The 12,692-nt window shown below is 40.7% G+C and overlaps 1 protein-coding gene across 3 annotated transcripts in view; it reads right to left on the bottom strand.

The window, feature by feature from the left end:
- Positions 1 to 12,692, bottom strand: part of TNPO1 (transportin 1) — a 74,206-nt gene that overhangs the window by 50,924 nt on the left and 10,590 nt on the right. For 2 of the 3 annotated variants that reach the window (XM_032095441.1, XM_032095438.1), the window contains exons 2-4: positions 6,047 to 6,229; positions 5,758 to 5,871; positions 3,077 to 3,152 (exon numbers count right to left, since the gene is read on the bottom strand). In XM_032095441.1, the coding sequence (XP_031951332.1) occupies positions 3,077 to 3,152; positions 5,758 to 5,862 (181 nt within the window). In that variant the 5' untranslated portion in view covers positions 5,863 to 5,871; positions 6,047 to 6,229. Of the gene's footprint in view, positions 1 to 3,076; positions 3,153 to 5,757; positions 5,872 to 6,046; positions 6,415 to 12,692 lie in introns of those variants that run through there. The other variant, XM_032095440.1, reaches the window with a different exon arrangement.

Genomic DNA, 12,692 nt, shown 5'->3' with positions numbered 1-12,692 from the left:
TAACACTGGGGTTCATTCAGATTCCCAACACTATTCTTAGAAATGCACATTAATTTTAAAATAATCAAAACAAACAAACAAAACCTCAACAAACAAAAACCCAAAACCTAAACCAAACCAACCAAAACAAATATAACAAAAACAACACAATCCTCCTCCCCCTGCAACAAACAAAACCAAACCAACCAACCAACAAAAACCCCAAATCCAGAAAACCAAGAAAAAAGAAATTAAGTGCTTAAAGCTTGGGCATAGACATGCTGTAGCAGCAAACCAGGCCATATATTTTCACTGATGAAATGGTAGCAGGGCATTCCTGTGTCCAGAAAGGCGCAAGCTTAACAAGCTTTGACAGGGCCCAGAAAAATTTCAATACAAAACTAAGAAAACCCCTACTTAAATGTAGGACTATCACAACAGATCCTGAACCAGTAAGTCACAAGTATTCAGAAACATAAGCCTGATGGCACTAAGACTAGAGGAAAAGAAGTTAACAGTTTTTTCAACTGAATAGTAATAACCCTCTGTTGCTAAAACAAAGGAAATTTCCTACACAAAAGGTTTACCTAAGTATCTTAAAGGCAAGACTCAGTGAAAGCCAGTTTTGCAAAAGAAGTTTTCTTGCAAAGTTAATTGTCCACAGAGGTGCAAGACTCAGGTCAAAGGTAAGTCGGTGCCCTCTTCACTGCAATACAATGATACTATTTAACACACATTTCAACCAACGAAATAACAGAATGACCACAATCAGGAGTTGTCACCTAAATGTATCCTTACGCACCATTTTCTCAGCAGAAGTTTCAACAGTAGCAAAACCTGAATCAAAGGTTAGTTCCATCTGCTACCAAGCCAAGATTTCTCACGGACTATCAAAAGACCTTCGTTTTTAAGGTGTTTTGATAGTCCATGATAGTCAGAGATGTTGTAAGCCTATTTTTATTGCTCCTTCTGCTGGGATAGTATGGCTCCAAAAATCTTAGAATAGAAAAGTATGAATATCTATGCTTTTGGTCTGTGGAAAGGCTGTAGACACAGACAGCCAAGAGAACCTGCTTTAGGAGGGAAAAAAGCAGAATGATTTCTTAGTACTGAAGACAGGCACCTACTGGGATGAGTCCATCCAAGTACTGCAGCTGTTGACCAGCAATTCTAAGAGTCTCATTACCTTACTTGAGCATGAGGGAAGATGAAGGGCTCTTGGTTGGATTCAAAGCAAATCCAATCAACAATCTTCTGCCATTCTTCGTTAGTCCCACCCAACCAAGGCAACAGGGTATTTAGAATCCAGCAAACACTATGCAAAATACCAACACCAGACTTGGTTACGGTACTTTCAATATTTTGCAAATTTCCAGAAACAGAAACACAAAGTTAAAAAATAGTTGCTTTGGACAAAAGGTTATGACTCTAAAAATGTCATGATGCAGGACAAGAGCATCATCAAAATAACAGATGCTTTTCAGCAGTCTCACAAAAGGCCTGATGCATTTGTGAGAAGTATCAGTGCAATCTGATCCAAAGCACCTCTCCCTGGAAGTTAACTTGCTACTTCTTCCCAGCTTGCTTGGCCCCTTAACCTACTGGAACCTGCTTTTTTTCTCCCTCAGATAAAACAGCTTTACACAACCATTTTGTAACAGCTAGCATCTCCCACTCTTTATCCAATTCTAAAGAGGTCAATGTGATTAAACATTAGGAAGGGAAAAGATGACTACTGAATAACTGAAATAGTTCTGTTAGGGAGATCCTGACACACCACTAAACACCAAACATCTGTGACAATCTAGAACCTGAGGCTCAAATAGTGAATGAAGAAAGGGAAATTAGCAAGTTGGGTTAGTGTCAGAAAACAAATTCATGGACAAAAAAAAAAGAAGTGAAACATCCCTCTTGTCACATCCTTTGTACAGATTCCATATCCCACTACTGGAATTGCTTTGCTTTTCATTTTTCTGGTAATGGTATAAAGGACATGGTGTACCTACACTGGTGCCCTACTCAAAGATTCAGTATCCTGCCTGACTTAAGTCTTGAAAACGCTCTCAGACTTAAGGCACTCCCCCAGGACTTTACAGGCGACTTCCTACAGAGAACATACAAAAGCACTGAGATGTACTCTAACCTTCAAACAGGAAAACATACTTTACTCCTCTCCATTTCTCTCCTCCTGAAGTAAGCTGATACAACCAAACCAGTAGTTAAAATGTAGAAAAATGTTCTTGACAATTCTTTGAACATTACAGGGCCACACAAAAGTAAAATCAAAGGGTAAAAAGCAAGCATTCACAAACAAAGTTTTGAAACACTAAATGGCAGAAAAAGTACTAGTAGCAGAACACTAAAGGAAAAAAACCTAGAAAACAACCCAAACAACCAAACACAATGATTACAAACAAATGTAAAGAAGACAGATGTGCTAAAGAGATCTTGAAACAAATTTTGTTTTTCTATCAAAGACATCTCAAAACAATAGCTGTAGTACAAGGAAAAGATAATCTTTCATGCAACCTGATCACAAAGGAATTGGCTGAATTTACCGACTGGTAGAGGGTACACACTATGCCATATACAGCCTGTACTGTAATGTCCATAACAATAAAACAACATGATTGATTTCTAACTGTATCTTGCTACAATTAAAACTTCAGAGTGAAGATTATGACAGACGTCTTTGGACAACTCTAAATATGTAGTCTTCAAAGTATTTAGCAGTCTCATTACTATGGAGATAATTATGATAATTGAACTTAGCAGTATGTTTTATAATGTATACAGTCATGATTCATCACAGTTATTCCCCAACTTCACTGCAGTCCAATAGAGGTATGACACTCTAACATTTCTCAGAAGATTTCATAGGACATTTAGAATGGATTCCATTCTAAGGCTGATACTGCAAGTACTGGTAAGTTATCAGATTTTTTCCCCACAAAGACCCCCAAGTGCGTAAGTATGGAGCTCAACCAACCAGCAAACTGACTAGAGTCAGCTTTCTATTTCTTTGAAGCTTAATAATATAATTTTTTTTTAAAGGCAAAGAAAAGTAAAATAAAACAGTCACTATCTCACAACTTACCTTCAGACTTCAACTTTGTAAGAACAAAAATCAGGTAGTTGTTGAAATCTGGATACTGATTGAGTTGTTCTAGTTTCTGAAGAGAGAAACTGTTAAGGAAAGTTGAATCTTTACATACAACATTTACAGCTTTCTGGATACAAAGGTTGTTATATTCGTTATGTACTGCTACATCACTTCAACCAGCTGTGACTATAAGCTCACGATATACAGAATATGAACAACCTAAAAACAGTTTCTGTGATTTTCTTACTGAAGCAATAGCTTTTAGTTATGGGGAAGTCTAAAAGAATAATCCATGGACAGACATAAAAATTAATAGATCCTTAAAAATATCTATAAAGCAATATCACTGAAACAGGCAGCTGAACATTACCAACAACTGTGTATTCAAATGGATCAAAAAGTATCAGAAAGAAGAAGAAAGAACAGAAAGAGCAGTATTTAACAGAAACTTAATGAGAAAACACTTACTTGGTCTAAAAAATGAAGACCAGCTCTTAGACTATTTTTCTTAACAACTTCTTCACCCACTTAACTTTTCTTTTTTTATTCCATGAAACATACAATAACTTAATTGGAAAAATATCTGAAACCATACCAATTCATATCTTTACTAGCAAAGGATTTTAGCTAACCTATACTGCCCACTTCATTGTATTTGACATCAAAACACCCAAGTGTGCTAAAACAGGATCATAAAGAAACAGCATTACAGAATAAACACATAGTTTTTTTGATTTTTCTACCAAAAAATAGAGACTAAGTGTACTTTAAATTCGAAACCATTAATCACAACCCTTCTTGGACATCCTACTAAACAGCATTCTGCAATACAAAAGACATCACAACTTCGTGTGTGTGTGTCTCAAAGGACATGCATAAATTTTTTTAATTTTTTTTTTTTAGATTATAGGACACGGCCTGTATTAGACCATTTTCCCAAACTGATGTACAATACGCTGCTAAAACTATCCCACTTCTCCAACCTTTACAAGCCAACATATGAGGACCTACTAGAAAGAACAGGTATCAACACAGCACGGAGTTTTCACTACCACTTAAAAAGAATTTCAAGCATCAGTTGAAAAGACTATTCAAAGGACTTGACTAAGGTCAAGTTCTATACATCATTAAGACACCCAGCATCACTTACACTGCCCATCTTGCATATATGATGCTATAGTTCAATAAACAAACCAGACGTAATTAAATTACTTGAAGCAAAGCTTTAAAATATAATTTTACACTACAGCTACACCATAAACACTGGTCCTATAAACACTTTGGTATTTTAAATACAAACGAGCACCGGTTTAAGCTTGGGGCATTATCAGAACACTACTTCTTTGGACTCTCCTGCTCAGGATTTTTTGAAGAAAGCAATCACATTTTAAAAATTTGGAACACAGCTGAAAGAACAAGATGATCAAAATGAAATGGACCTTCACCTTTCAGACAGGAGCAGAAGCCTTCCTGATCTGCACTGCATTTGCTACAAAAGTCTAGAAGTGGAGCAAATTTGGCTTAAAGCTAAACACTTAATATAAATATATACAGACACGCATATGTTCTTACCTACTTAAATAAATTCTGTTGCTTTCTGTGGAAACCTTCAAGAAAATGCCTTAAATAAAAAGGGATCCAGATAACAAACTCACATCCTTCATAGAATTTCAGCACTTCTATAAATTTCAAAGCACTTATGGCTAGCTCAAGGAGCAGGAGACAATAGATGAGGCTTTATTTTTTAAGGCCTGTGCTTCTATTAGTCTTAATTTTAACGTTTTGCTTTCTCAATCCTTGCTCCTTAAAACCTTGCTACTCATTACTTCTACAATCAAGAGTGACCCGGGGGGGGGGGGAGGGGAGGGAGAGGGGGGGGAGGGGCGAGGGTAAAAACCCCCAACAATCCACAACACCAACACCAAATGTACTGCAAAGCAGCACAAGAAGCCACTGCTATAGAGCTCCCCTTTTTCGTGAATTTTAACGAGCACAGTTTCAGGATCAGGCTTCCAGGCAAATAAAAACATCCTCACCAGGTACCAAATTGCGCAGTGTCAGAGCCAGCAGGCCCACGAGGGCGGGCAGGCAGAGGCTCTGCCAGCGGCACTACCCCCACCAGCTACGGCTTTCACCTCGATTCCCGGCGCCAGATTATTTCGAGAGGCCCCTCCTCGCCCCCGCCCTGCCGCGGGGACAGCAGGCACACCGCGCAGGGCACCCCCGGCCCCTTCGGCGGCACCCGCCGGGCCGAAGGCCCCGTTCCCGCCCGGCCGCCCTCGGGGCTGGGCGGGGGAATCCGAAAGAGCGGCGGATATCGGCGGAGACGAAACAAAGCACAGGCTTTGAAAATATATAAACAAATTTAAAAAAAAAAAAAAAAAAAAATCCCCCAACGGCCAAGCCCAACGCGGCCTTTGGCTCCGGGCTCGCAACAGGTGCCCAGTGCCCCCCGGGTGAAGACGGCCCCGCGGCCCACCTCGACGGTTCAAACGCCGCGCCACGCCACCCGCCCCGGCCAGGGCTCGGCCCCCCGCGCTGCGGCGGCTCCGCGGCCGAGGAGGCCCGGCTGCCGCAGCGCCGGCCCCGCTGCCGCGCAGGCCACGCTCCCCCCCGCCCGCCCTCGGCCGCCCCCGGCCCACTCTCGGGGCCCCGCAAGCCTCGGCCAAGGATACTTGTTGCACGGCTCTCTGCGTTGTGGTGTCCGGGGACTGGGACTCCTTGAGCAGCTGCAGGATCTGCTGGAGCCCCTGCTCGTCGGGCTTCCACTCGTACTCCATCTTGGCTGTCTGGAAAACAGCAGACAACAGGCGGCCGCGGTTGGCGGCGCGGCAGGGCCCGGGCGGGGGCGGGCGTAGAGGAAGGAAGGCCGGACCGGGGAAGGGGCGCGGCAGTGCTCGGTCCGCTCCGGCTCTCGTGCCCCCACGCACCCCAGCAGCCGCCGGATAGACGTAGGACACCGACCTGCTCCCGCTGCCTCCGCGCCGAGCAGAGACTGAGTCACGACGAATTTGTGATCCGGCCCGAAGAGTCGCCTCGCGTCCTGCTGGGTCCTAGCGCCGGGCACGGCTCCGCCCGCCCGGGCCGCCTCGGGGCTGCCGGCGCCGCCGTCCGCCTTTCCCCGGTGCGTCCCACACTGCCAGCAGCCTGCGGGCGACAGAACGCGAGCACCTCAATCCTGGCCGACGGGAAACGGGGAGCCCATGCCGCCCGCCCGAGAATAGACGGAAACCTCCAGCGAACGCGACAGGCGAGGGGCGAAGGGGCACCCCGGGCGCGGCCCAGCCCCCTGGGGCAGCGCCCGGCAGAGTGCAGAGGCTCCCGCCACGGAGAAGTGCGGGCGCGAAAGTAGACACCGGTGTCACGAACGTGGTACCTGCTGCACTTCTGCGTCATTTGTCTGAGTACTGAGCAGATCTCAGATGTTCCCAATTCCACGTGTAAAGAGGGAACAGGACTAAGTACGCGGGGAAGGAGGGGGAGGCTGGGGCATGCAAACTCAAAAGAAACTGTTTTGAATACCTACCGTACCTTAAACTTAGCCCCAAAATATATCAGGGGAGATCTCAGGTTAAAATTAAAAATTTAGATACATATATACACATGTATATATGTAAAATATGCATTACACATGTATGTATATAGATTTTTTAATGTATTATACCTATCCTAACGAGAAAGAATACGTGCTGTTTAAAACTGGTCTAAAACGGGAAAATGAAAGCCAGTAATTCCCTGGTTTTTTATTATCTTACTTTTAGTCACTGTGTTTGTAAGCACCTCACTTGACATGAAAACTAGTTTCTACTGCTTCTGCTGCAGTACAGAACTCAGTCTGAACATTACACATCTCAGCCGTAACAACTGTTCAGAGGCATTGAGGACAGGGATCAATACTGATTCCTAAGGATGCATCCCAGGTTATTTGCTATGTGGCTCTTTGTCTCACCTCCCCAACACTGACAGTCACCTGTCCAGTCTCAGGTGCTAAGAAGTGTTCTTAGCTAATTTTCCTTCTATTACTATGTGATGCTATTCTTGAAGGAGACAATGCAATACTGATTTTGTCTCCAACGAAACAGCAAAAGGAGCCATCATAGGCAAGAAGACAGGTAGTGTACTTATACTACATATGTGGATGAGTACAGTGAAAGAGACATTTTGATGAACCAGGAAAGAATGCACACTGGAGTAAGGAGCAGAGAAGTATGCTGCATAGCATACAAGATAAAGTCAATGGAGAGAACAAAAACAGCTTATGAAAAAAACCCCAATAATGGGATATATTTATTAAGCTCTTCTATTTTAGCAACTGCTGTAATTATCAAAGGACTTTCTGGGAGACTACAAAAGCTGAGCACCTCTTGAGAGTTTACAGCACCTAACCAAGATGAAGTCAGTAAGGTAGGTACATAAAGACATGCCACCATTTACTAGGAAAGAATGGGCACAAGATTTACATGAGATTTTTGTGATCAGGGTGAATCTCCACTGGTTTCCCTCTAGTACAGGAACATGTCAAAACAAGGATTTTGACCCAGACCACTAAAACTGATGCTAATGGGTCACACTGTGTGGGCAGGAGACATCTTTCTGGGATGCATGCATAGTTGGAACACGTGAAAGCTGAAGTCCAGCAAATCAAGGAAGAGCTAACGTGAGCCTCATGCCCCTAACTGCGCCTTAGCAATAAGGTTGTAGAAACTTGATTTTTCTTTGAGACTTCTGTCCCACTTCAGTCAAGTTTGTTTGAACTTGATTAGAGCTTCAAAAGTTACTATTCAGAAATTATGACACAAGGATTATATGTGTCTAATATCTGGAAACCAAGTGTGCTCAAGAACAACATTAAAGATGGGAAACAAGGGAAGTGATCAGAAAGGAAGGGTGAGATACAGAACAGGAAAGAACAGCTAGAGAAGAACGCCATGGATCCATAACTAAGAATAACGTAGGCTTCCTTTCCAAGAATGTAACTAGAATTCAATCCTGGTAAGAATTTCCACTTTCTGCAATGAAAAGGAGAGAAAAAGGCCTACAAATTGAAGTATGACTGGGAGCCTCTACAGAAGACCTCTAGTGGAGACATCTAAGTGCTTTACATGATCATCCTCTAAGATAGGTGAGAATAATTTATGAGACATTATCAAGATGAGAAGATATTCTGCAAGATGAGGTGTCTCCTTTAGCTTCTACATATGAAACCTAAGGAGGAACCTATCTCTAGTCCTTCAAATTATGTAAGGAAGCAAAAGAAGTCAAAACAATTTGACTGAGCCAAGAAAAAAAACTTCAGGTTGAAAGCATTACAGAAAAAACCCCCCCAGAAAATTGTTTATTTCTGTATGCTTTGTATTTATATATGTATGCTTTGCCTTTTTTGTTTTCTACTATCTGTTTTCCCCAAGCAAGAATCTTCTTGTATAGAAAAGAAATCAGAATCAATGCTAAACTAAACACTACCCTCCAAAACACAGCCTGGTTCATCCCACTTGATCAGCAAAATGCAGCAGAACTGAATTTGACACACTTCATCTATAAATGTTAAGATTACAGAAGTTCTTTGAAGACAGAACTCTTGCACAAATGCTGAGGCTAAAATTTGATTTCTCTGTTATGCAGACTTCAGAAGTCATGCACTAGCCATAATCCACTGTTATCACAATGTGTAATATTGAAACAAACAAACAAAACAATTACAAGCCCAAACACTAACCTATATCTTTAATATATTTCTCTCTTCAAAGACCTTGCAGTTTGCTACTTAAGTGTCCACAACAAGCCTACAAGAAATTATCTTCCGTTGTCTGTTTCAGTTTCTCTTCCATTTTTCTCTCAGAATTCCCCATTAATTCACGCTGAAATGACACATACATGGCATACAAGGAAAAAAATAAATGACTACCATATGTACCGCTGTTACACGATTCAAAATCCAGGTTTTTTCAGAGTAGTAGCTGTGAATGCATGAGACAGGATTTGATTCTTGCTTCTTCCTAAGGTGATTAACCCAATTTTTTTTCTGCTAAGTGTCCTTACCATCACATTAGAGTGTATTTGATGCTATGTCTTTTAATCTCTCTTGTTGCTTTTCATTATGTTGTAAACAGATACTAACAGGAACTTGGATTAGAATCTGGTTTCTGATCAGCAACATGTATTAATTGATAGATGATACTCAAAACACATATAGACAGAACAAATAGGAGATTCATTATAGAATACCCACCCCATCGCTCCATAGTCTCAGTGCACTTAAAAAAGAAACAGGAGACTGGTGCAAATCCCTCCCAATAATCAATCAGAAAAAAACCTGAGATCTGCACTGCTAGGAAAATGTCCCATCCCTCAAATGCGATAGTCTCCAAGCTGTATATTTGGAACTACAACTTGTCACTGCCAGTGGTTTTGAAACTAGTTTCAAATAATTATTCTCTAATAAATATTAATTCTCAAAATAGTCATCATTTCAGAACTGTTAGACAGTTTCAGCTACTTTACCCTTGAGAAAATTTTTCCGACTGTTCAGTGTTATTCCACTGGTAAAATTGGATTTTTTTTCTAATTTTGAGAGAATTCTAATAGCAACCTTCTTGTCATAAAATTCAGGCATTTTAACCTGTAATATTGGTACTTATTAATGGTAATCAATCATTCAATCAGTTGCTAAAATCCAGGCTTCTGAATTTCCACACAAACTGCTTATAGTGTTTCTCTGCATAGGACTGCATGCACAGAGGAAATAACAGATATTCCACAATAGCTTTCTGTTTAAACCCTTTTATGTCAAGCTAAGAGTGATGTAGATTAAGCTAAGCAGAAGAAAAGCTCTCATAACACAGAATAAATGTGTCTATGTGAAGGAGCTCATGCAGAATAGCTACTGCTGTACTATTTTGCAATGCCTTGTGCCTGGAGATGTGCCCTAAGTTTTCACTTTAAAAAAATACTGATAGTCCTCACATCCAACATATCAAATGAGCATCCATTCTAAAACATTTGGTGCAGTCTTTGAGTTCAGCCGTACGATACAAGATCAGTATTTATTACACAACAATTAATTTGAAGAAGAAGACACTTTAACCCTGCGAAGCACCAGAGAGGGTACTAAGGAGACTGAAGACAGTTTGAAAGGATTTTGTGTTCCTGACTGAAACATCCATGAAATTAATTTTCTACTTTTCCAGAGCTGATTGGTTATGATAGAAGGATTGTTTTAAACAGAAGCCCAAGCAAACTTCAGAAAAATATTTTTAAGATGGGATCTCAACATTACTTCATATTTGTGTTGAGTTGTATAAAAATGGGAGCCAAAAAAGGCTGTAAGCTTACTGTTTTTTAATGCAACACTACCCAATCCACTATTGCAAGTGTAATTCTGTTGAAGGTAGAACTTTGTGGTTAAGACTGGCACAAAGGATATTAAGTTGCCAAATGCAGGAGTGGAATCTTTTCCTGGTAACAACGGTTGCAAAAAACCCCCCATTTTTAAAGATTCTTCAATGTCACATTAGATGACAAAAGGCCAAGAGGAAAACCACCTAGCAGAAGATAAAAAGAATTCAACATGATTCACCATATAATCATAAGCCTTGGAATAAAGAAAAAAGTTTTGTGGATGTAGCAAACTAAGAATTTGCTTCATTGATACAATTAACATTCAAAGCAGCAAATGTATGGGCTTTCAGGTAATATAACTTCAGACTTGTGTACCATTAATTGACCATTATTTCCTACTGTTATTCACTTTCTCTGGTCAGTAGGTCTAGGAGTAGAATAAGAAGCTGAAGAAACTGAGAGATATTATGTTAGCTTTCTACTCTCCTGAGACAATTCTAGCCAGAATTCGTTTTGTCTTATGTTGTATATGAAACTAGAAATTGTGTATGTATACAAATGTTCCAACAGTACAACACCTCATAATGGAACACTGGCATTTCAATATTCAAGGCAAATAAACCTGTAATGTGATTTGCTGTCCATGGAATGCCATCAGTTTGATGATAGACTTTTTCCAAGCATATCTACAGTTACAATAACATATCTGCTCATGAAATCTGTTACACTGTTGCCTGTGTGAAAGGGAGAGCTCATTATTGTTGCAATCACCATCCACGATTTCACGGTTTCTTTTCTCAAAGGTGAGGAGCAGTATTTCTTTTTGCAGATAATGTCTGTAAAAGCCTACGCCGTGGAATCCCATCGAACAGATGAAACAGTACTCAGGATAAACTGACAGCCTGTAATTCCACTCTACTGACAAGAAGTACATTCCCTCTTTATTTAATGAATACCTCTGCTTCTCATGCATCAAACGAGCATAGAGGAAAGAGCACAGCAATACAGTTTCCATATATATGAAGGTACAAAACCATCACACCATTGCGGATAAAATGGATCGCTGGCCTCAGCATGCACTAACATTTCTTGTTTTGTAGAACAAGTAAGACTTAATTCAAATTAGGGTAACAAACACCAACATATAGCACAGGCCTATGTACAGGTCAAAACTGAAACCCAAATCTCTTGCTGTTCATGGGCTAAATAAGATACGTAACATTTTCAGCTGCAGGGACGAAAACCTGTCAAGCTTTCACCAACTAGAACATCATCAGAAGCATTTTGATTTTGAATTCTGCTTTAGAAATCAAGGATTGATGGAATGCAGGATGGAATACCATTCTTGTAATTCATGAAAAGTCCAGCTGAATAAAGTAGTAGACAGTGCAAAACTGCAAAGATCTCTAGATTTAAAATGCCTTTGATCAATTAATCTAGACAAGGATGCACCATTTCTTCAAAGGTACCAGTATGAGAGGACAAAAGGAAATGATCTTAAGCTGAGACCGGAGAGATTCTGACATTAGAAAAAAATTTTCACTATTAGGGTGATCAAGCATTGTAACAGGTTGCCAAGGGAGGTGGTGGAGTCACCATCCCTGGAGGTGTTCAACAGGCAACTGGACTTGGCACTGGGTGATGTAGTTTAGTGGTTTAGGGGTGACAGTAGTAGTGCTGGATGGATGGTTGGACTAGATGATCTTGTAGGTCCCTTCCAATCTTGATGATTCTATGATAATTTCATTTCCACAGCTAGAGATACCAAGTGGAAAAATAGTGTGCGGCTAATGATTTGCCCCACTGAAATCACACATGTTGGATACTACAACAGCAGTATCTAGACATGCTTTTAATGGTGGCAGTCAGAAAACAATCTAAGACCAAATGGAGAGCTGTTTGAGAAAAACATCACCTCATGAATTTGTGACAGAAAATACCAGATCAATCAGCTGAAATCGAAATTAGTAAAGGGAGTAAGTGGGTGTACAAAGGATTAAAGGCATCATTCTTGAGAGCCCAGTTTTATTTAAACCTCTACTGTCAAATTTCATGTCTGAAATCCAGCATGCAATTTTTGCCAGCTTAAAACTCTTTTAAACATGGTTAGTGTCAAGTGCACATGAACCCTATTCTACTCCCTACTTAAAGTATAGAGTAAGATTTCTTTCTCTGAGCTGTAGGAGGCAAAGCAACTGACGTCTGCTGGAGGATTTTTGCTGAACTTCTGTTTTTCTAATTAGTAATTCAGGCTTCCTCAAGATGCAGATAA

The sequence above is a fragment of the Corvus moneduloides genome, chromosome Z (genome assembly GCF_009650955.1).
Source record: "Corvus moneduloides isolate bCorMon1 chromosome Z, bCorMon1.pri, whole genome shotgun sequence".
Classification (NCBI taxonomy): domain Eukaryota; kingdom Metazoa; phylum Chordata; class Aves; order Passeriformes; family Corvidae; genus Corvus; species Corvus moneduloides.
This window is presented reverse-complemented; position numbering and strand designations above follow the sequence as displayed.